Source organism: Haliaeetus albicilla, chromosome 7 (assembly GCF_947461875.1).
Source record: "Haliaeetus albicilla chromosome 7, bHalAlb1.1, whole genome shotgun sequence".
Lineage (NCBI taxonomy): Eukaryota > Metazoa > Chordata > Aves > Accipitriformes > Accipitridae > Haliaeetus > Haliaeetus albicilla.
Window position 1 is genome coordinate 45,358,997 of NC_091489.1, and position 25,115 is coordinate 45,384,111.

The 25,115-nt window shown below is 40.5% G+C and overlaps 1 protein-coding gene across 6 annotated transcripts in view; it reads left to right on the forward strand.

Annotated features, from left to right (window-relative positions):
* The window catches only part of ARHGAP32 (Rho GTPase activating protein 32), a 259,692-nt gene that overhangs the window by 119,605 nt on the left and 114,972 nt on the right, over positions 1–25,115 (forward strand). For 3 of the 6 annotated variants that reach the window (XM_069788197.1, XM_069788195.1, XM_069788198.1), the window contains exons 4-5: positions 664–705; positions 1,081–1,165. In XM_069788197.1, coding sequence (XP_069644298.1) covers positions 664–705; positions 1,081–1,165 — 127 coding nt within the window. Of the gene's footprint in view, positions 1–663; positions 706–1,080; positions 1,166–23,414; positions 24,123–25,115 lie in introns of those variants that run through there. The other 3 variants (XM_069788196.1, XM_069788200.1, XM_069788201.1) reach the window with 2 other exon arrangements.

The following is a 25,115-nucleotide window of genomic DNA, read 5'->3' on the forward strand; positions in this document are numbered from 1 at the left end:
AGATATATTTTTCTATTTGATATTTTTTCTCTTTTCCTTTTTTTGCATTCTGTCCTGTCTGTCTTCATTTGAATGGGTTTTGCACAATTTTTGTTTTTTTAGGGGTATTTTTTGTTCTCTGATCTCCCAGATATTTTTTTTTCCTAGGGGCTTACACTATCTTTCTCTCTCTGTCTGTTTCTCATTCTCTCCCAGAGAATATAAACCAACTTACGCTTGCAGCTGAGGTTTCAAACCTCTAACCTGCAAAGGGGATCAAAAGTAATCAATATTACTCGACTTGTCTTTGCTAAGAATGCTGACTTGAGGACCAGAACTCCCCAATATTGATTGATCTCTGCATTCAGATCACCTCTCTGTCATGCTCTGATGCTGTAAGGGAAATGGCTCTTTGTTCTAGTGCTGAGCAGCCAGATGCTGCATCTCACTTCCCACTTATATTCCCGTGGGAAGAGAGAGCTAGATAATGACAATCTCATTGGCTCACCACCCGAAATATCTATAGGAGTCTATAATAGCTTCAGCAGAAGCAAGAGCATGTTGCAGAGCCAGAGGATCTCCCTGTCAGCCATCATTGTAACTGGAGACACTTGGGAATAATTATGCCTCACTTTTGAATTTTAAAAAGGCAAAGGATAAATAGCGTTTGTTCTGCACCCTCAGATACATCAACCCGGGACTGATGGGCTGTGATGCCTTTCACAGGTAAAGTTCTACTTTCCTATGTGTCTCGTGTAAGGCTGTTTATTTGCACTGCAAAACTGCATTTGTAAAGGTAGAGCGGCTTGTCCCTGCACCTTGTCTTAAAAGATGTGGGCTTTGGTGTTGATGAAATGCCACATGATTCTTTAAGGATGCAATGATAAAAGCCACTTTGCAATTTAGTTTTCCTTTCTCGCTCAATTCCTTTCTCCACTGTTTTGGTGCCTCACATCAACAAATCCCTCTGTTCCCTTGGCTTTAGGATGAGAAAGTCGTTATTATTTTATATTAGTAACTGCATTTTATAACGGTACTTGAAGCTGAGCATTGTTTCAGTGATTTGCATCTCTCTTATGGTGTGCTTTTGATGTGCTTCAGGTTATCCTTTACAAAGGGTCATTTCCCGAAGATGGCTGAATGTGCACATTTCCATTATGAAAACGTGGACTTTGGCAACATACAGGTGAGTTTCAGATTTCTTTTATATAGAAAACACCATTGTGTTTGGCTGCCAACTAACCTGGGTCGGGGAGTCGGTAAGAGTGACCTCCACTAAGGTTTGTTTAGTTTGTTGCAAAATGTTTAGTGATAAGACGTTAAAGCAATAGTGTCTCTTTATTTGGAATTGCTTCCGTGTACTGGGCCAGAATCTGCACTCAGCCATGTGGCCACCCCTTTGAGGTCGGAGATGATTTTATTTCCACTGGATTTGACTGATGTCACTGTTTTAAGACTGCATCAAACATTCGTTATTGAGCCATCTGTGATAACTGCATGCATATTTTTATTTTATGTGTCTGTATCTTTAAACAGTTGTGTGAACTTATTTATGTAAATATAAAGAATTCAAATTTATCCATTCTCTTCATGTTATCTTAGCTCTGCATTGTGCTTTGCTGTGTCATCAGAATACAAGAAATTGCTAGTCAGCCTGAGTTGCATTTCTAGAAGTGTGCAGGCTTCACTCCTTTGTGATCCATCCATCAGAAATATAGGGAGAAGCATTTTTCATTGAGCAGTACCAGGGAGGGCTGAGAACCAAGAATCACTGCCGGTTTCTCATAAACAGGGCACATCTTGTTCTGCACTTAGAGAAGCAGGAATGCCTCCAGCATCTGCCAGCCTTGTAGCCAAAAAGAGGTTACAACCTTTTCATTTGTAAAACATTTCCTGTAATATAGAGTGAATTATTTACAGCCTTTCATGTTTCCGTACTTGACAGTTTTGCAAGCACAATTATGCATCTGTTTTTTCTGTCTCTGTAAAATTCCGACTGAGAAGAGGTTTGGGTCCTATTCAGAGCTCGCATCCACTATTTTTCACACTTTGTGGCTCTAAGTAGGTCCATTCTGCTGAGCACGGGATGTATGTGCATTGGCAGACACACATACACACAAAGGCAGAGTAAATTAGGCAAAATAGTGGGCTTAAGAGGGCACCAGAGCAAAGAGCTCAGTTCTTAATGAGGTCTCTGGAAGACCGGCTGCTGACACAAACAGGAACAGTCCTCAGTCTTCTGAAGCAAAACCGGGTTCCTTTATTTTCAGTTTCTGTGCATAGGAATAGTGTGACTAATCTATGTCCTTATTTGTAGTCTCCTGGTAATTTTCTGATTTGACACCGCTAATTTTTCAGTCATTTTGGAGAGAAGTTTTATGTTGGAGTAGGTGTTGAGCAGGTTTCTGTGTATACACAGATGTTTTTTGCATCATGTGGTCCTCTGAGTTTTCCTTTCCATCATTCAGAGATATTCACACAGAGATATGCACGATGTGCAATCTAGGGAGAGATTACAACCTTCGCATGGCATTAGTATTTAAAGCATTTTAAAGGCAAATAATTTAATTCTTTTGTGGGTTTAAGCATTTCTTAGAATGTTTTAAGGATGGCAGGGCATACTTGTAGGGTTGATATGCTGAGATTTTTTGTGTTCGTGAGAGGGAGAAGTAAAATCAGATAATATATTCTTTACAGACTTCCTTCGTGTTTTTCTGCCAACAAACCCGAAGCGTGTTCTGGTGGGAAGTTTCCACAGGCAGGAGCTGGTGCTGTCTAGCACTCATTTTTGCGGTGTCATTGCTGCACCTCCGGCTTTCCGTGCTCCCACTCAGTTGTCCTCTGTGTTGTGCCCTCTGGCACTAGCAGAACACCAGTTGCTGTAACCAGTCTGGCTGAAAAATGGTAACTGGGGAAGGTAGCCCAGGAAGGCAAAGTAGTAGTGGTTGTCCAGCCACGTCAGGCTCCTGATGAGCTGTTTTCTCTCCCAGTGTCTGTGTTGCGAAGCCAGGGGCAGAACGGTGGACGACAGCAGCACGGGAGGGACTGTCATAAAAGTGTGATTGTGTATGTGTTGGGAGGGTCAATTCTGTGTTTACACCACTGCTACCTCTGAAAAAAACGTAGGTGCTTAACTACTCATGCACCTAAAGCAAAACGTGTGCTTAAATAAGGTGAATCAGGCCCTAAGTACCAGCTCTGTGCCTCTTGTCCCTTCCTTTTTCTAAGCAAGATTTCTGACAGATCCCCACAGTGTAATGACTTTTTTATACGGATAAAAACATATTAAGAACAGAGCTTTGCTCCTGAAATACGGAAGAGTAGGGCATTACAGTATTTCCTTAGAAGACCAGTATTAATGGTAAAATAAATAAAAGCTATTAATACAACAGAAGTATTAGTTTATCGATTGTAAAATAGGTTCATATAGGTCTCATACATTTTAAGCAAGCGGCATTCATTGGTGGCTCCTTTGTGATAACAAGGTAGACTGGAGAATAGCAGTAGGCTGAAGTGACTTGTAAATGACAGCTTGGCACCTAATAGCGAATTACCAAGTTGCATCTGAGGGGTAGTGGGTGTAAACTCCTTTCAAAATCTATTCACTGTTAAAAATTTACATAGCAGAACTGCAGTATTATCTGGCTGTGTCAGGAATTGTGTAATGCTGTCTATTAACAGCCTGGCCAAATTTCAGATTGTTTTGTAACGTTTATGTCACTTATAATATGGTCTTGTGGTGTAATCAGTATTAATATCTTGGCATTTCACCTCATGAGATCGTTTTAAATTAACTTTCAGAGATGTATAAAAAAGGATTTGTTCTCGTCTTATCCTAGCGCCATGCTAACAAAACTAGGTGCATTTGGGGATGGTTTTTTCTCTTCAGAAATGTTCAGCTATACTGCTTTCAACAGCAATGTATTTTGACCTTATCTGCGTCTGGCCAGCGAGACACTTGTTGCATTGGCAGGAAATAGCTGGTTTACCAGGCGAAGTATTTGATGTCAAAGCGGTGGTTATAGGATAGGCTTTACAGATTGCATCAGTGCCAGAAATTCACTGGTATTTTGCTGAAATACCTTACATTTATTACTGCATTTATTTTTTAAGGCTACATCTTTGATTTTTAATTTTATGATGAAAAGCCAGGCTCTGCATAATAGATTTATTTTAGTCTAACATTGGATCAATGTTTAAGAGTCTTGTTAGCAGGAGCAAAACTGCGGTTCAGCCTTGCTATGGTCTGTGTCTCCCAAACGAGATGTTATTAGCCCATGGCTGGATTGTGATTACTCAGCATTGGTTAGGTCGGTTCTGCTGGCTTCCTTCTCTCTTAAGTTCCGCTGCCTTTCCACAGTTCTTGGCTAACGTCCGTCTGTGATGCCTCTCTCTCTAGAACATCAAAATTCAGTTCGTTAACATACAAAGCAAGCGCTGCTTGCACATGTATTGCTGTACAGGGCATCTTAGTGTTCAGTTAAGCACTGAAGCGTGGAGTTAGAAGTCCTCAGCATCACTTCCAGGTCTTACGTTAAGGTAGAAGGGCTTACCATGCATTTAACTTCAGAAGTGCCTAAATCATTCCAATGTAACTTAAAATAAGTTCACAATCAGTTTGTAAGGCAGCTTATGAAATTTAAGCATTATTTCAGGAACTGCTAGTCGGGAAAGCTTCCTTCTAAAGGGGCTTGAGTCGTTCCAGCACACCGCAGTGTACTGCAGATAGCTGGACTAACACAGAAGGAGTTGATGTGTACACACTGAACAGCGCAGCATCGTCGAGACACTCGTTTGAGTTGACGTTCAATGCGTGAGCATGGTGCTCAGCCCAGGCTGATTTGATTGCATGTTCCAGATTTTGGTTTTTAGCTGTAGAGCTGCTCAAGGTAACTCATTCACGTGTGATTTGAGTATCTCAGTACAGCAAGTGTGTCACGTAGTGAGCTTTAGGGCTGGTTAATACATAGGAATTGAACTATTTCAACAAAACCCCTATGTCGCTAAGTTACACAAAACAGAATGATTCCCCCCAACGTGGCAAAAATGTGATTTTACTTTACTTAGTGCTATGTGCCATTAATATAAGCAGGAGAAATACTGATTAGGCATTCCGTAAATATCTTTGCTTCCTGCCAGATATAAAGACTTCACTTGAAACAATTAAGAAATTATCTTTAGTTGAGTAGGTTTTAGTAATGGAATATGGAGAGCTGATCAGCTCTGCGCTTCCCAGATAATATTCTTTGCTCCTTGAAAAACCCATTGCTAAAGGAGAGAAAGTGCTGCAATGCACATTCATATCACTTCAGCAATCTTGCATTTGACACAGATTTACCCCTTCAAACAGCACGGTCTCTGTCTCTGTGTTTGCGTTTATGTAGCTGCCTTCTAAAAATAAAGCCCTGTCGGAACAGGATTGGATTACGATGCATGGAAGATCCTCTCCTTATCTGTTAAGCTTTGGCATTGCAAGTGGCAGGAGCGTGTTATCAGTGGTAAAGGAAGTATTTGAACCAGAATCACTTCCGCCTGTGGAGGCATCAGCTGCCAGGAATTCCTGTTAGGAGCTCAGCAGTATTGTTTGCTGTTTGAATGCCTTCGGCAAGCTGCGGCCTTCCAGCCAAGATGTTGGGCTGCCTTTCAGTGGTGGCCGTGGTTTGCGCCTGTAATTGTATTTTCCTGAGGTGTCTTAAGAGTTAGAAGCGTTGCAAAGAGCAGTTCAGTTCTTCTTGTGCCTTTTGTCAGCAAAGCCTCTTGAGAAGATATTTCTCGGGGTCGTCTTCTTTTGGTTTGCCCTTTTTTTTTTTTTATTTAATAATATTCCAGGGAAGGGAGTGCAGAGGGGAATTGTGCTTGTGAAGGTGTCTCTGTTAATTATACAGTAAAATTTTTTTCCTGAGATGTATTGCAAAAGAAACAAAAATCACGGTAAAGCCTGACCAGGTGCCTTCCTCTGGAGTTAACTGGCGTTAGTTTAAGATGTTTCTGCCACAGCTAAAAGCAGTCCACTACATAGATCAGCTAGAAACAACAGGAGTGGAGGAGTGCTCCCTGATCTGTGTCTGTCTGAAGTCGGACAGCTTAGCTCGAATCTCCTTCCGTCAGTGATTTTAAACTAAGCCTGCTCGCTGCCTTCAGTGTAGGAGGCTTCTTCATTCCCCCAGCTCTTCTGTGGGCATGATAATTTTCAGTATCTTGGCAGTCATGAGCAGCTACAGGCTGTAATGTCTTCTTTTATTCCAGTCATTTGCAAAGTGTTTAAAAAGAAAAATATATTTATTTTAAAAGGCGAAACATGAAACAGCAGTCCCCCCACCCCAGTCCCTTTTAAAAGCTAGAAATACATAGTAAAAATCACAAAAACTGGCCTGAATTTTGCTCTGTGTTTGTGCTACGAAAGACGATTTTGCTGGGTTTTGCTTTGTCTTTATGAATATATGAGTGGTTATGACATGCATACCCGTACTGCATACAAAGTGGTGCTCCTTTTTAGCCTTTCATCTCTGGATGCTGTTAATCTCCCCCCAAAATGACTTCGCCGTATCCTGATACGTTATGTTCCCCTTCTGTAGCCCAAGGCCTTCCCCTCCCGTTCTCTGTCTTTTCCATATGGTTTCTTTACTCTTGCCTTCTAAAGTGGTAGGGGGAGATGTTGCAAGGGCTGCTTTAAGGATGTGGGTATATAAAAACAACTATGTTCATAGTGTAGGTGGAAACTGCTTCTATTAACTTAATAATTCCAGCCACAACTCCCTGAAAATTGGCATAGTCTTCTGCCAAGATCAACAGATTTTTAAAATTTGGAGTCTCTAGGCCAAGCTTCTCAATGCCAAAAAAGTTAGGAAAATATTCGAGTAAGTTCACCTCAGTTTTTGGATTCTTCTGTTTCCTGGTCTTGCATCCAACTTGCCACTAATTCCTCAGAAAAATTCTTCCCTGGAACAAGATCACACCTGTGTAATTTCAGCTTGCTTGGTTGTCTTCCAGTGAAATGGGGAGAAATCCAGCATGGGTTTTACAGTGGAAGGGTAACTTCAAGTATGGAGAGTATCTCTCCATGAAACTTTACTATTGCTGCTCGCACGTTTACTACTTGTTTTACAGTCATTGCTTGCTGCGGAGAAAGCTAACAGCCTTATTAGTGATCAAGCTTTAATGGGTAGAATGAATGTAAATTGTCTACCAGTCATTAAAGCCTGCTCAAAAAACTGGCAGGATATAATTTGAAGGCTAAGCAGGTCCTTCTGCTGGCCCCGTGGTCATCATTCTGCTGAAGGCAGTTGCCATGGCCTGAAGGAAGAGGGGGATTGCTTACGTGCGGTGGGGGGGACCTGCTCAGAGGAGCTTGTTGGTAAGGGAGAGCTGTCCGTCTGTCCCGCTGTCTGTCAGAGTGTGCATGCTCGTGTGTATTTGGAGGTGTAATGCTGAAATGTATGGGAACAGCCAGGTTCAGTCTGCTTTGGGCGTACGCCGATGCTCCCTTGTAGCTTTAGCTGCTAAGTCATTTTTAAAGCATATTATACGCTTTGCTCTCTCACCTTTCTCCCTTTGACTGACAGTTACTGAAATTGTTAATTTATAAATGTTTATCTTTTTTTATAAAGTAAAAGGTGATTTGTCCGACATTACTCAACTGGCTGGGCATTGAATTGCCTGTCATAGAGAGGAAAGTTTTTTTCAGTTAGTATTTATCTAGATTATCTCACTGTCTGATTCCACGTATGTTCTTTATTTTAAGCTGTTCGTCTAGGTGTATAAATGGAAGGGTAGACTATAACTCGCAAATAATTGTTAAAAGCGAATGAGATTTTACCTGTTGATTCAGTTGAACAGGTAGTTCTGCCTTTTTTTTTTCTTCTCCTTTTGCCTTCGGATGTTTTTATGAGTTTATATAGGACAGTTCATTTCTCCACTAGGTTTGTGTCACAAGAGAACAGAACCCAGCGTGGTGTTTCTGCATCTGGGACAAAATGGCAAATCTAGGATGTTCTGTTCATGAAAGGATTTTGAGTATTCCCCGCTTTGTGTGTTTCTTCTCTGCCTTATTAGTATGAGAAAGAAGATCACTGTGCAAATTTGGATAAGCAATTTTCTCAGACTTGAATATCTTGAGATAGATATCTTCTCTTCCTCTCTTAGTCATGTGCTGAGTACTGGCAGGCCAGAATGGTTTCAGGGAAATCTGTGCATGCTCTTCTTTGCAGCTGGGGACTTGTGGCACTCCATTTGGAAATGTTGACTTCCTGCAGGAATCCAGCTTGTTTTTTCTTCCCCTGGCTTTAACACTGAAAATATAGCAAACTTGTTTGTGGATTTTTAGTCTTTATTGGTGCATAGTGGCTACTTGATGGCATGAGTAAATCTTAAAAGTGACTGTAATAAGCCCAGCTGTTAACTTTAGCATTGACCTCCTGCTGTTTGCCACCATCATAAATCATCTTTAGCAGCGTGTCACAGAAATGTATAAAAATTGTTTTAATTAGTAACTGGAACAGAGTTGTGTTGGAAAATTTTTCTTCCCTGAGGTTTAATGACCTGAAAAAAAAACAGAAAGATGTATTACATGTATAATTAAAATATATTAAAAATGTTAAAAGAATCCGTGGGCTCCAGAAAAATAATCCCTATTTCACTAGTGTTTCATAGTTTGGAAGAGGATTAAACCCCTTATGTTTTTGTATATAGTAAGCCACACTGTTAACAGGAATGGTGTTAAAATGCAGCATAATATTGTACTCATAGATCTGCAAGCATGCCAAGCTGGTGTGATTTTAATAACTAGCAAGCTTCGTGTTGATACGATCCCTGAGATTCACAGAAGCAGGGGTGTGTTTTTATTCGCCAGTGGAGGTTTGTCATGCCAGTGGATGTATGAGCTGTTAAACCAAACATCATTGGGAACATTTACATTTAGTGTTTACTGTACCTGCTTACAAAAAGGGTAGTTTGTTTAGTTTGTGCTTATGTGCCAGAATTTTGAGGTTTGATGACAGAGTTGACAGCTCAGGAGTAGCAAGTTAGGCTACAGATTTTTAAACTGTTCATTCATTAGCTTAGCTTTCCAATGGGGGGGGGGGTGTGCGTTTGTCCTCTAGTTATAAATGTTTTCTCTCATTTCCTGGTGAAGACGTACAGATAGGATATCATCTGATCTTGCAAAATCTGTATTCCTGACTGTCTCGGCTTTGAGATCTCTTGCTGGTTAAGGTGTGTTGGTTTGAGCAGACCAGATATACTCTGTCTGTCTTGCCAGGTCTGCTCTGTATCCTGGAACCCTGCGGAGACCATTTACTTGTGATGGTTGCGTGATCTGGTTTCCAGGTAGTTTGCAGTCTTTGAAAATCAAGACTGCTTTCCCATCTGCTTCACTCAGTAATATAATCTCACGCAAGGACATGTGCTGTGAACTCAAGACTGTTCTCTCATTATAAAATGAGGGAAGAGATGTCTTTGAGTACTCAGGAGAAAGCTTGTCACTGCGCTCATACTATGATAATCTATCCTGCAAAGCAAGAAAATGCAGAGGAAAGCACTTCAACTAATGGTATTTATATGCTACATGTGAAAATGTTTGCAGTACTGTGACAGGATTCTTAATGCAATATGTGTAGCTGCAGGTGTATCAGAGAGGATGTTTCTAGATCTGCTACGCTGAGACCCAAGCTTTGTTGTTTGTTTTACTTGCAACAGAGAGATCTGCGCAGAAGATTTCCTGTGAATCTAAACTTTCCCAAGGGTCTGGATTCAGACAGATTTTTAGTTTAAAAGGGGAGGCATACACACCCACACATATTCTCACCCACACAAGCTATTACAATGTCTAGAAGGCATTTGAACATGTTTGTAGACTTTGATGGTTTTGTTATTTTATCCCTTGCTGTGGTGTGTGAGCAGAAGATGGAGGCTTCTGCTTCCATGTCCTGCAGGCAAGGCTCTGAACTTTGGCTCTCCTGGGGGTCCATGCTAAAAAGCTCTTTGATCTCCGCTGAGGATTCCAAAGATATCAATTACTTATTTCCTCTGACGCTTCATTTCTGGCCATTTTGTCCACAGAACCTGCAAATTCAGGTTGCTGTTTTCCTGGTAAAGCAGTATAAAATTGAATGGTTCCATTAATGTCGCGTGGATGTATGGTTGTGGTTTTTTAAAAGAAAATACTTACCTGAAGAAACATGTGATGCTCTCACTGCCTCTTCAAGACTCTCTCTCCTAAAGTATAACTTCTTCTATCTCTCTTGAAACTAACTGAACTGAAGCCCCAATAAAATGTTTTTCTGGACCATCAGGGATTGGTTTGTGAGTTGCAGTCAGAGCTGACACCTCTCACTGCAGAGTGAGCTTCTGGCACCATCACACTGAGAATTATGTCAGTAATAATTTAGAGGGAAGACTGTTGCTTAATAGACACCCACAAATCCAGTATTATAACAAGTTGGAAATAAAAATATATAGTGCCATATACTTCATGTATGTTCAGGATCCTTGAACCTGCGTTTAAAATTAATTCTGTTCTATTGGAAGACTGCTGAAGCTTATAAATACAGTTATAAAACAAAATGCCTACTAGAAAAAACTCACTTTTTGGGTAGGTGGTATTGTCTGGTCCTGCCAATTTATGTTTATGTACTAACAAAAATTCTTTTAAGTTACCCTGAAATTCACTGCAGCTGTATAATTGATCTTTATGGTGCTTGAGCGTTAACCTTATTTATTGCAAGTATGACATGTCAAAACATTCAGGCTTTAAAATAACTGATTTAGGACCAAGTTCCAATTTACCAGCTTGAAGTAGTTCAAAAAACCAAAACAACTTCTGTTATTTTTACAGCATGGGTCCAAGAATTTACTTTGAAATGCTGGTGAATTATTTAATATTTCTTTATCTGCTAAGTCCTGCAATAATTACAGGTGCAGCAATCCTGGAATGGGCAGGGAACCCACTGGGACCTGGAGCTTTGGAGTAGAAAGGATTTGCAGGAAAGAAAGGGAAGTGTCATATCAGGACGAGGGTGCTGCCTTCGCTAAGGTGAGGGAAGCTCAGGGTTATTTAGGCGTAGTGAAGGTGTGAGACTTGAGAAGCATCAGAGCCTGATTCAGAGTCCCCTTCTGGGCACCTTCTCTCGTGGCTTAAGGTTTGATTTAGTGTCGTGCTTTGCCATTTGTTTTAAAACTAAATGAAAGCTAGATTGAGTTTGGAAACTCTTTTTGCAGAAGTGAGCTCTTAGGCTAGTGCGTACGTTTTGAATTATTAATGCATTTTAGCAGTAACACTAGAGCTGCGATGTGCACTTTGAATACACCCTAGACAAGCTGTGTTGGTTTTTATTTCCCCTGGTACATGGTCCCTGCATTTCTTTGAACTCTTTTAAGCCTCCTTGTATCCCTTAATTTCTAGCTACTTTAAACTAAGTGGAGTTCAAAGTAAGCAGAAGATCTTTTTAGAGCTGGTTGGTGTTGATGCTGAATCGGAGGGCACAGTGAAGCTTTTGTCCTGGAGCATTGCTTTCCTCTCGCAACTGGCTTTGACTTTTTGTGCCTATCTAATGTCATAAAGATGCAGAACTTGGGCCATTCATCAACTCTCTTGGAGACAGTCTGGAAAATAATGTTCCAGCTTTCTCATTTATGATTTTAAGATAAGGAGAGAGGGAAGACTTGGATTTTTAACAACAAAATGTCCGCATACTCTTATAATTCCTTGTTATGTATCATGTGGATGAATGTTTTATTTTCCTGTTGAAAAACAATTAAGATGTGGATGATGTATTATGTTTTCTGTTAGCATTATGCGTGTATGTGTGTTGCAAGTTGCTATGATCAGATTAAGGATAAAACAGCCAGTGTAAAACAAACTATGTCTGCAACGGTAGCAACAATACTGAATCTTGCTGCTACCATAACGTGTCCTTGAATTAAAAAAAAGTCCGGACTAAAGCATGGGTTTCACATAGGCCCTGTGCCATGAGGTATGTACGCTGTGTGTGCATGCTCCAGTGTTCCACAGACAGAAGTTCATTCACATTTAAATGTGCTTGCTTCGATGGCTGAAGACAGTTTGAGTTATGGGAAGGCCTGCAGCATTTTATATCTTGTGTGTGCTCATTTAGACAAGTTATTGCATCAGTGCTTGCTGTAGAGGAATGTTTATTCTACACAGAATTGTTGGCGATTCATTGTTTTCTTTTGGAAACTAATAAGTTATTAGTACAAAACTTAATTGAAATACCAATATAAGAAAGAAAAACAAGAATTGAAGTTTTGCATTTGTCCACAATATGGAGCTGCTTGGGGGGTCTCTTCTGGAAGTGTTCTGCTTTTTGCTGTCATGTGTAAAGTAGTGCGTTCCTGTGTGAGGTCCCCAATTCGTCATTGTAACCACTAATCACACACCTAGTGACTTAAGGACTTGGCCACTTAGCTTGAGTTAATGAGCATCGTTTCACCTGCCCAGAGAGGAACTGAGTCACACCATTGCTATGACAGCAGTGTCAGCCCCGGGTGACTTCAGGGGTGCTGCATCAGATGGTTTGTACTATTACTCTGATCCTCATGGTTGTGTTTTAAACATTGGTAATAGTTGAATCATAAAGACCCATTTCCCTTGAAACCTGCAGAAATTTGGACCGAGTGAGGGCTGCAGGTTTATGCCTCTCTGTGGACAACAAGTGTGTCAGAGGAACAAGGTTCTTATGAGCTTCCAAAGAGTACGTTACACAGTGGCAGGATTATACCAAAACCTTTTTCCTTTGGGGAGTGCAATTAAATGCTTAAAAACTAAAAGCCCAGCTCTGGGATTCCAATGAGAAGTTCTCACGTTGAGTCTGCAGGGTGTAGACCCGTTTCCAGTGTGACCCGAGTTGTTCAAAACCCACATTCCCTGAACTGTCATCTGGGAAATTTAAAAGTTAAAATATTCTTTTCAGGTCTTTACTATTTTATCTTCTGCCTCTGGCATCGTAGCAGAATTTTCTAAATTAAAAATGGAAACAGACTTTCAGATCTGCCTGTGACCCTTTATGCAGTTTGTCTATATTTTTAACTCTTGAAGTCCATACTCTGGAGACAACCAGTTAAGGTTTTGACACATTGATCAAAAAAACAAGACACCGTTTATGAACTACTTCACAAAAGTAAAAGTCATCCTATTTATTAAGCCTTTCCAAGATTATTTCTTTAATGCCATGAATTTAAGGCAGGCAAATAATGGGGTGTACTTGTGTTCTGGAAAATACAGTGTCGTGTTTTCCAGTTGGCCTTTCTGTGTCTGAGTTTGCAATACATTTACATATAACCACTGGAAAAAAACAATGTTAATGAAGTGCTCATGGTCTCGAGTGACACAAAATGTCAAAGGTTGGATGGCACACTGCTGTTGTGCTTCATGATACAGTCTATTTACATGATTGCATGCTATTTTTCAATTGGTATTGTGCTGTTCAATTCCTCTCCCGCCTGCCTGATCTCTGAGGTGCCTCGGTAGCGCTGGAGGCAACCTCAGGACATGAGGAGAATATTTCTATTATTTTCCTGGCACCTCTCTCCTTACTCAGGAAGATTGTCTATTTGACCTCACTGAATAGCTGTAAGTAAGCCCTTACTAGGGCTTATTTAGTGAACTAAGAGCTTCACTTCTAGTCAAAATTTAGCAGGAATCCATCTTTAGCATCTAGTGACCAACGAGGCTCAGAAAAGCTCTAAAAAACCCCACCTCCCTTCATTTTTTGGTAGTCATAAGGCTGCAGTTAACGTTTAAGAGCATGGGATGCTTTTCAGTGCAATGTAATGAGTTTGATTTTCCTGGACTGACAGCTTCAGTCTTTCTAAGATGATGTCTTTAAGAAATAATACCACTGAATTCTAGAATTAGATTAAAAATTGTGGGAATTTCAAAAGAAGTATCACTTCTCGTTAGGGATTTTTCTGTGCAAACCTTTCAGTGTACAAGTATCTTCAAGCCTTTCTCAACAAGAGTGAAGAAACTTGTTTGTTTAAAGAAACTTGAGTTTCTCACATAATTGCTTAAGACTTAAGGTTTCAACATAATTATTTCAATCTTTTTTTCCAAGTCGTTTATTTTCAGAACTGAAAATTGCTGACAGTGGTGTCAACTATTTCATTCGTAATGGCTGTGTTATAGCAGCGTTGTGTGTGCTGAGTAGTGCCTTTCAGCAGAGTTATTGAAGCTGGAACCTTATATATCAACCGCTAGGCAATTTCTGGGTGTGGGTTATGGAGACCTCAGGTGAAACATCTGATTTTTAGTCACATCTTAGAGATTTTCCTCATTAATTTGGTTGAGATAAAACTAAAACAACCCATTCATTTTAGGGCTTCAGGGTCTGTTGCTGGAATAATGGTATCTACGTATCGGTACCCGTATGGACCTCTATCAAGGTTTAAGCATCTCTGTTGCGGTGGGAAGAATGTTAATACTACTAATAAAAACATGAATCCTGTTTTCACTATCAGAATAGATAGATCCTGGAAGTTCCCCAGGATGTGGCAGAAATGGGCCTTGTCTCTGTCCGTTGTCTTCCTCCTCTTCAGTAGCCCCATCCCTAATTATTCCACGGCATTATCGTCATCTCTGTACATGCGGTAATGGGCATGAGTATAACCACGTGGTTGTATTCTGGAAAACTTTTTTCATGGCTTGAGGATAATTTCTTTAAATCATTTAACTCCTGTAAATGTAATTGAATGTCTTCATCATAAATACACTCAGTCCTTCCTACACAAGGTCTAATTGTGTCATGTAGCTGTATGATTATAGCATAAGGTAAAATCTCATGTAAAAACATCGTATGTGTGTGGGAGAGAGGGCTTTTACAGTGCCTTGTCTTAACTGATTTATGCTCCTTCTGCAACTAGTATAAATGTTTCTCTTCAATTTGGGCAATATTTACTTTTTAGAGCAGGTGAGCACCTGCAGTGTATAGTCAATTTTTTTTCAACATGTAGAAAATATTTAGGCCTTAGACCTATTGCGACTGTTCGGTTACTTGTCAGCTGTGTTTTGAATTCTGTATACTAGTGTGAGTTGTGTATTGCCTAAAGCCTGCAGATACTTCGGGACACCCCTTTCTTCAAAGGAAAAGCAGTTGGCAATGCTAGAGAAGTTGTACAGGGCACAGCGTTGTCCCTCAGCATACTTGCTGGTGAATCGTGACATGGGAAGACACTAGCTGGAGCTGTAAGAATACAGGATGGGTATGTGAGTAGCGGAAGATGAGAACCATGCGTATGGATGTGTTCATGCACATGAAGAGCAGGAGAGATGCAATAAATACAAGCATTGTGTATCCCCTTGGAGTTTCGTATTAAAGCCAGATATTTTTCGTCTGGCTGAAGTTTTTATGCAACATCTGGTTGGGGGGGAAGTTTTTGTTTTTCCTCCTAGAAAAAATTTTCTTTTTAGAAAATCAGTTTGACCATATACCTCTTCTCATTTGCCAGCCCCACTTTCCCAGAAGGCAGTAGTTGAGGGGAAATGCTTCCATCTAGTCTATTCCATGCTTCAGCACTTGCTCAAGTGTTTGTAGAAAAACGCACGTGGTGATATAAAACATATGTTAGTTTTGCACTGTGCCTCTGAACCCAGCTGTGGAACAGGGACTATCATTTTCTTTGTTTAAAAAAAACGGGGGCGGGGGAGTTGAGATGTCAAATTTTAAAACGTTCTTTCTCATGCGTGTACATGCATGCGTGCATGCGTAAAATTGTGCTTGCACCTTCCCCCTCAGCTGAAGTTTGGCAAAGTAATCTGCAAGTAGCTAAAGGTCACAGGCTGTATTTGAAAGCACTGGGAGTCCTATAGCTCTTGTGCTGTGTCTGTATTATATTAAAATGCTTTCAGTGGTCAGTTTAGTCATAGGCTAAGCTTTATGTAAAACTGGGGGATGTAGGCGTAGCTAAATGCCGAAAGCGCTGGGTTTCACACAGCCTGATTTGTAAAGATGAGTGGTTGTTGATCTTTGCCACTTCTGGGGTCATGGGAGGAAATGGAGTAAGCTTCCCCTTGGCTTTTATCACTTCCTCCTGCCAACTAAGGGGAGATTATTTTCCTTCATTTGCTGCTCCTCTTGTCAGCAATAGAAGTTGGTATTTAGCCAGATAATAAATAATGCTTTTCCTGGGGAAGGGGTTCTCAGATGTGGCTGTAGTAGCACTGATTTCCCACCCTCACTGCTTTCTGTCTTGAGCCTAGTCGTCCTGCAAATTCTTGCTCAGAAAGATGTGGTTTGTATATATGTGCAAAACTTGTTTGCTTTTGCTTACGGTCTGTTTCTGAAGCTTTTTAAAAAGTTTTAATGGTGGCTGCTTATCTACTGAATGCTGACAGGTTCATTCATCTTTGTTGTAGAAGGCTTTTGAAAACCCTGCAGACCAGACTTGCAGTGGAAGTATATACTTGTGGAAATTGGGTCAGCATTATTTATTCTCATTTATAGAGTCTACTTCACCATTTGCAAAGGTAGACTTTGCCATCTTGTGGAGTTTATTCTCTTTATCCAAGTCTAGAAGGGTGCTGTATACCTGCAGGCGGTAGCTTGAAGAATATGGATCCCTCTATACTTGCTGACAGAGAGGTAAAGTGGGGAGCGTGGAGCAAAGGCCAGGATTTCCAGTGCTCCTGGAAGGTAACAGTGACTGATTTGAAATCAGACTTCAGGAACACATCAGGGTAAGCTGAAATGCTCTCCTGACCCTGTGGAATTACTGGACAGAGGGGTCTGTGGAAAGGAGGATGTTAGGAGGAGATTGCAAAACAATGCTACCCATAGGTGATAGACAGTTCCACGAATGCTGGTTTTGCTTCCTCTAACCTTCCTTCCTTGCTGAGCAGCGGGTCACGCTTGTTAAAATGGGTAGGAGTTGGGGCTGCATGCCAACAGAACTGCTTACATAAAAGCCAGGAGGTACAGTTCCTAATGAGATTTCAGATTTATTCATGTCCAGCACCTCCAAATATGGTACAACCAGGCTACTGTCTTCAAGGCTCTTCAGGGTATGTTTGTTTTTCCCTTGTGTGCATTATTAAGTTTTGTTTACTGCCTTTGCTCCTGGGAGCTTTGCTCCTTGTTACTGGTTCTCTATAAATGCAAACCAAGAAATGTTACCGAGCACAGCACAGTTCTTCATTTGGCCTGTGCATTAAAAATAACACACATACCTCTCTTTGGATGACACAAAAGTGAGAAATCATAGCATAAATGTATCTGCAGTCCGAGTAAGAAAAGGTGCTTAGAAAATGTGATAGCAAGAGAGGATCAATGACTACCTTAAGCAAATTAAGCTGCTCATTGCCACGATACTCTCCCCCCCCACCAAAAGTAGTGTTTCGAAAGGGAGGTGGGGTGGTGTTTTGTTCTTTGTCCTCTCCTGGAACTCCTGCTGATATTTTCAGGTATATAAGGCATTTTTTGCCAGTGACTTTGATTCTTATCAGTATGGAAAAAAAAAGTTAATATTGATTTAGTGGGGGAGAAAACAGAAAAAGTGAGTAAGAGACTAATAGCCTGGAATGACAGGACTATATCAATTTTCAGTTCTCTCAGAGGAATAATATGCTTGTTTCCAGCAAATGGAAAAGTAGACTATGACTAAAACTGTCACTGACCTCCCACAGAATTTAATGGATTTTGGAGCTCAGAGAAGAAAAGGCAGTCGTAACTAACTCAGTGATTTTAATGCACTTTCCTTGAAAGTCAGCAGTTTTACGAAATGCCGTATGCAGGAAGATAAAAGTATATATATCTCATATAGCTGTAAAAAAATTTATATTCACTGGCTAAGTCTGACTATAGATGAATGCATTTCTCAATAAGCTTAAACAACATATTATATGTTCTAGGTGGTTTATATCCTTAACATATGTTGCCAGCATATAAAATGAGCCTGTTGAAAAATGATGGACAAAAACTGTAAAGCAATCTCATTCTTGGCCCATTCAAGTGGCTTTTCTGCATAAGTAGTTCCTGAATGGGTCAACTATAAAAATGGTCCCTTTCGTATGATGAAGGGGAACATTGCGTTTGTGCACGTTGATTGGCGACAGCCAAAGTAAGTGTCCTGTTTTGTCCAGGGGTAGACAGTGAAAGAAAGGATGCTTTGTTTTGTGGCAAGGCCACTTTTCTTTTAAATAAATAAATAAACCAGCTCCTTTAATTTAACTGCCTCTTTGTTTTTGCCTGAAGCCATCAAGTGCTGGTTCCTCTTACAGAGCCGTCTCCATTGTTTTGCCACTGTAAATGTTCACACAGTTGTGCTGAGCCTTAACTTTCACGAAGGAGTGGGACTGCATGAGCAGGAAGATAATTTTGCTGGTGTTTTCCTTAGGAATCGGAATGGGTGCCTAATCCATGCCATAATTTGTAGTGCAATGCCATCTAGTGTGCAAAGGGCTATCAGGCTTCTCATACTCTGGAAATTCATGACAGCAGTGGTCTTCTCTGTGCATCTAATTCCAGGCTACTTCAAACAGCTGCATCTTTTGGTGGAGATGGTTGTAACAAAATTTTAGCGTCGTGAACTTCCAATTTTCAAAATTCTCATCTTGCTGATTCCTTAGGATTTTTTGGAGTGAGGATGGGCTGAGGAGTAGAAAAGGGCAGGAGAAACGGTGATAATGTACCCAGCTTGAGGAGGAGTTTTCTGTGATCATGGGCTGATTTTGTATCATTTATGTGTGTGTCAGAAATTAGTTTCTTGGGTTTAGAGCATGTCCAGTGGTTGGTAGGTGTTTATATCCAGTTTACTGTTACCGTTGTGTTTTCATGGCCTATGAAATACAGTTATGAACCCATGCTGAGTTCAAATCCCTAACCTTACCAAATTGGAGGGCATCTGAATATGGCTTTGCTGTTCTTTGGACACATTATCAAATAGATTCAGTGCAGGAGAAACATTACTTCATCGCTCACGCTATCTTCATTTGTACTTTGATCTCTTAGCTGTCTCTTTTAAATTCCGCACATGGAAGAATATAGTTTTTCCTGTCAGTAGGACAGAAGAATCCTTCCCGCTTTTGTTCTGAAAAGCATGTAACGTGACTGATATGGTTGTAAACTCGCTTCCTTTTCTGACACCGCTTTTGGTATTACTGTGTGATACCCAGAATGTTTAATTCTAAATACTGCCAGGAGGGGGGCTGTGTCTCTCCAGGTAGTGACTAGACCTCAGCATGGCAAATGCTGCCAGAGAGGATTCATTTCTGAATAATCTCGCTTTGGTTTCAATTAATTGTGAAATCAGACTTTAATAGGGTGTGAAATGGAAAGAGAGGGGTAACACCAGATGTCTTTATTTACATATGTTAATCAACACAGACCCAAACAACAACAGCAAATTAAACCACAGCCATTCATAGAGTTTGAAATGCTTCACATTTGGCTGGGAACTTTGATAAATGTGCTGCTTTGCAGATAGGTGGAAGGTCAGTAGCACTTTTTTTAAAAAAAAGTACCAAACAAGCCAGAATCCTGTCAGAACCCTGAAGTTGCTGTATTTCAGAAATGCTAAATGTGGCCATGGAAACCCATAATTATGTTGAATTAGCTTTGCTTTGAGTGGTACCATGGAAGATACTTACTTTTCCCTTTTTGAGCATAGCCTGTGGTGTAACGAGTAACACACAAGAGCGGGCATGTGTACTTTGTATATCAAAGTGCCTATTTCCAAATGTCTGGTGTTATATTCACCAGGGTCAATTAGCTAGTGACTAAAGGTGGTTTCCTTTGGAGACAGACTGGGTTTTTCTTTTTGGCTGCTAGTTCTGAAATGGTAGGCATCGCAATTTTATGGGAATTTATGTCGGAAGCAAAGTTTGGTTTGCAGCCAGAAAGATTTTTTAGTTAACTGTTTAATTCAGTTCAGTGGGGCGAGGGGGAGAACAAATACCTGATGTTGCTTGTGCTGTCGATAGTAGTAAGGGTTTTGCTTCTGGCAAAATAAATTATGTCACTTCTGACTAATTCTCTCTATTGTTCAACAGAGCGATTTGGTTTGGGTTCCTGGGAAGCTTGTAGAATTTGATGGTGTTGCTTGGGGATTGGGTTTGTTGGAATGAGGAAGATGATTTCTTTAGGAAAGAGTTGAGGCAGGTTCAAGGAAACTTTTGCATTCTTCCTCTGGAGAAGTGTACAATGGAGAGATGAACACGATGGATTGTAAGGTGTGTTGGCTGCTATGCTCACCAGAAAGTAGATTTTACACCTGCCTGGTGCCAGGCATAGAGATTCTGCCTGTGACAACAGGGGGAGTATTTCTCTGATTGTAGGTGTGCAGTAAAAAGAAAAAAGTAGCTTTCTTAGAATCACCGTTTCTTCTGGCCGTGAAGCGTGTTAATCCTTTTTTGAAACACTGCTTATAAAACGGGCATCTGTTGCAGATTGCCTTTAAGAGTAAAAGCAGCCTCCTTAGCTTCAGCTCACGCGATTTACCCATTCATTCCATGAGTGGTTTCCCCCACCTCCCAAACTGTCCCAGCTACGGCCCTTGCTCATCACTGATTCCACTAATACCCGCATGGCCAAGGAAACGAAAGAGCGGAGCCCTCTCCTGAGAATTGACTGTACTTAATACATGCACTTGGATGCTTTCCCCGCGTCGCTGCTCCTTGCCTTTTGCCCTCTCTTGATGCACTCCGGGTCATTGCAGACTGCAGAGATCCCCAGCTCAGTCTGCGGTCGGGAGCAGAAGGGTCCAGCAAAATAACCTGTTAAAAGGGGAGTTGTGGCTACGTGTGTCGGGCTCTGTGCATACTCTTGGGTGTGCGTGCCTCAATATAGCAGGCAGGTTGTAAAGAGCTGTTCTTAAGAGTTCCTCTGGAGATGTGTGTAAACCTGAGATGTACTTGAGTTTGTTTCAGTATCGGTACTCGCCATTAAAAACACAGATTTGCTGTACTACCGTATGTCAAATCCTGCTGTTGTTTCTTATAAAACAGAAAATTATTTTGGAGTTTGAAATACAACCAGGCTTCTTCTTATCTACATCCTTGGCTCGCACAGATGAGAACTGAATGTTGTTCTTTGTAAGGAAACAAGCAATGATTTCATTTAATAAAGTCAATTTAGAGAAGAGTCAAAATTGTAGCTGGTTAAAATGTGATTTGTCAGTTGAGGGAATAAGAACCTTTTTAGTTATTTGCTGGTGTTTCTTTTCCCTCTTCGACAGAAATTAGCTATCTGGTAGGAATAACGTGAGCAAGTAGCATAACTAGTTTAGAAGACAGAGCAAAATTTATAATCAGGCTTGTCTTAGGCTGGTAAGATCCTTTTCAGCTCCATGTACTGATGAATAATATATGCTACTAGTTAGCAAAATACAGGCGAACCTATGGTACAGACCAGCATCCAGACATTCCTCTCTTTTACAGGTCATTTCAGGATGCTATTTGCCTTAGCAAATATACTTCCGACCTCAGAAGTGATTTGCTTCATTGTCACTTTCTATAATCTCTTTGTGCCAATGACAGGACAGTCTACACATCATTAGCGACACCAATTCTGTGTCAGGAATTGCTTTCTAATTTTATCAGAGAAGACCAGGTGCAAGAGGGAATTGGGAATCAGCTTTCAGATGGGCTGAGGGGTGGTAAAGAGAGAGCAGGACTTGGAAGGCTGCTGCTTACTGATTACTACCCTGTTTTGCACAAAATAAGGCTGCTCTTGAGGTGGCTTAGGCTATATAATTTAAAGGCACTGACTTCCTTCATTCCCTAATGTTTGTTTTCCTCCTGCCATTACAGCACCCCATAGTCTCATTTACCTGGGTGTATGAGAAGCAATCTTGTAAATTTTCCGAACTTGTCATACCTGAAAATACAGCCACCAGTGGCACCTTCGGATAAGTTTTCCAGTGTAACAGTTAAGAAGACACTTTAATGGAAAGGAATTTTCCGAGGTTTGGGAGAAGTAGCGCATATTGGGTTGGAAAGAAACTTGAGTTTCTTTTTAACAATGCTAATTTTCAATTTTTTAAAAGGCTTACACGGAGCATCACAAATTCTCTAGGGTGTTTTCATAGCTGAAAGAACAAAGAGAAACTTTTAACAGAGGGAAATCGCTATCAGCTGATGAAGAAGGCTTTAAAAGTGTATGTTCCTGTATTATGCTGTGCTATACTGCACTATATTATACATGGGTGAGAAATGAAAACGGATCGGTTGTCTTCACAGTCATGTGAAGATGCTTTTCAGGCATCAAGGATGTATGTGTTACACTACTACATAGGATATGGATGAGTGTGCATGTAAAATAGATTAAAGTTTGTTGTCAGTGTAGGCAGCAAACAAGGAAAATTGGAAGAATTGCACGTGGGCAGGAGGACGGGTATCAGGACTGGAATGAGCATAGTTCTCTGTCACCTCGCTGCATCTTAGACTCCAGTTGTTAGAGAAATAAATATGAAAAGTGTGCAAGAAGAGACTTTGTTTAAAATCTGTACTCTACAGAGTTAGAATTAAAATGTGAACTTATGGGAAATTCCTAATGTGTGATGTTAATGGAACAAGCCACTATGCTAACACCGCTAGATGCTTATGTGATAATTTGCTGTCATTTTTTGTGCTGGCCAGCCCATCTCCGAGACTTGACAGTAATGTCCCAAGCAAAGTAGCTACTTCAAACAGAGCACCATCTAGAGTAAAATAAAAAAGAAATTAAATACAAGACACACATCTGACATATTCAGGGTAAAAGCTCTTACTGGCTCTTGAAAGATGAAGGCACTGGCAGTAACCTGCAGCTTCTGAGTCTTATATGTTCTATAACTTCCCTGAGTTGCACTGTAAAATTAAACTAGAATTTGGCCAGGGAGCTCCTTGGCCAAACACTGTAATAAAGGCATGAGGTTGTGCTAAGAAACTGTCAGATATTAAGATTTCTATTTTAACCTGTGAGTTCAGAAACATAGATGTGAGAAGAGGGAGATAATTGTGTTCCCTCCCTTCAGTGGTGAAATAACTGCCAGGCAAGGGTAGACTGGCTATAATTAGAACCACTTACATGGTCAGTAATTTGCAAAATGCTTCTTTCTGAATAGAAATGACTAGACCTCGATATTCTGGACTAGCAGGAGTGCTGTGAAATTGCAGTAGCAGTATTAGATGGTGTGGTGTTCATTAGAACTAATAGTTCTTTGAATGGTTAAATTACCATGCACGCTTAAAATTGAACCCAAAATTTTGGGCTGAGGGGAAGAGGTGCTCTCCTTGTTAGTGGTTATTGGTGTTCAGCTGCTGAATGATAAAATCCTGTCAGTGAATAATGATCTGCAAAATTTGATTTTTGCAGATGCCTAAGTTTCATTCACTCTACCGTCGTAGTACGGACCCCTTGTACGAGCTAACGTATTTAGGCTGGTAACTGAACAGGGAAGATTTTGACAGCAAACTTTTCATCATTTAAATAGTTGTTTTCTTTAGGGAATATGTACAGTGAACAGAGAACCGTTGTACCTAGGCATTAGGGCACACATCCTGCATTGATTTGCAGTTTGCACAGCACCAGGGACTGGAGAGGAATTTTGTGGAGCTTTAGCTCTGAGCAGTTTGATACCAGTGGAAAAGAACGACTGATGAGGAATCAGCTTGCCTTTAAACTGTGCTGGGTTTCAGGCATGTGATGGCAGTTTGCTGTCATTTTTTTTTTCTTTTTTTTTTTTTTTTTCTTTTGAGCTGTAGCAGCAGACTTCTGTGCCGCGCCTGAACACAATCCCTGCATGCATTCCCTCCCTCTCTGTTTCTCTTGGCTCTTGTTAAACTCTACGGCTTGTCTTGTGGGACCTTTCCAATGAGAGAGAGAGAGAGAGAAAGGAACACCACTGATTTCTCTACAGTGCAAATTGAGCATGAAATGGGCAGCGTGGAAACGGCTAACAGGGCTATGGAGGCAGATCTTAAATGCTATTCATAGGCACGTTCATCTGAAGAAGCAGCGGCACCAGGAAGAGAGGAGAGTGAGTGAACTGAATGTGGGGAGTTTAATTTGATTTTGCTAGCCTGGAGTTCTTGCATTTCGGCGCTGATGCCTAGAAGGTTTTTTCAATTAGCTGCTGGGAAGCTACGGAGAGACCTGGAACTGTTAGGCCTTGGCTAGGGATCCCATCCATGGAAAGAATAGATCATTGTAGCAGGGGTAAGTAGTGCACAGCCTTTCAGAGATCCTCTATACTTGATATAAGATCCTTTTTGTTTACTGGCACAATATAATAATAATAATAATGCTAAAATAAAAACAGCTGGAAGAACGCCTTAAGGATGGCACCAAATGCTAATATGGCAATAAAGAATGATTCAGATTATAATTTACCAGGCAATGTTTTCTTTGCAGAATGATCAGATGTAGTTTAAAAGGGGGAGTTTATTGCATTTTTGTGTAGATTGTCTTACATTACAGATTTTAAAGCTCAGGATAATGCAAACTGTGGCTCTCCTTCCAGAGATTAACCTGTGGCCTTTTGGAAGATTTTTTGCACTGAGGAAGTCAGTCTGAAAGCCATATGAATGAGGTATAAGGAATTAACTGGGAGTGGGGCTGGGGAACGTCCCAGCAGTGGTTTCCTACCTCAACAGAAGTTAATGGCTATTCAGGTACATGTTTTCAAACTTCTAGTGCACCTTCTACTAATTAGAGAAATGAGAGGCCAGTAAAAAAAGGAGTGTATTGCATTTGATGGTGCTAGATGTGTTCCAAACTGTTGCTAATAATGCCTAGAACACTTCCTTTGTTATGAGGGTAGGTTTAGCAAAAGTTTCCTTTTGAAATGAGAAGATTCTATAATTTATTTCCTCTTCTTTGATCTTTCATGCATCTTTCTTTAAAAATAATCCTTGCAATATAAAGTAATATCTATTGATAAAGAGAATGCATATTGACTCTGAACTTTTATCTGGATAATTTTATAAACCTTTATTACGTGTTTCTTTTTGATGCAGATATATATGTATATGAAACACAGATTTGGGTAAATCTTTAATCAGGTGCAGGGACAGAATACTTATCTTAGATGCCATGCTGACAGGAACCATAGAAAAATATACAGTAGACAGATAAGCTTTACAAGATTACATGCATTTTTTCGTTCATAGCCAGTAAATTATTAACCGGACAAAATCAGCATCTGGGCTT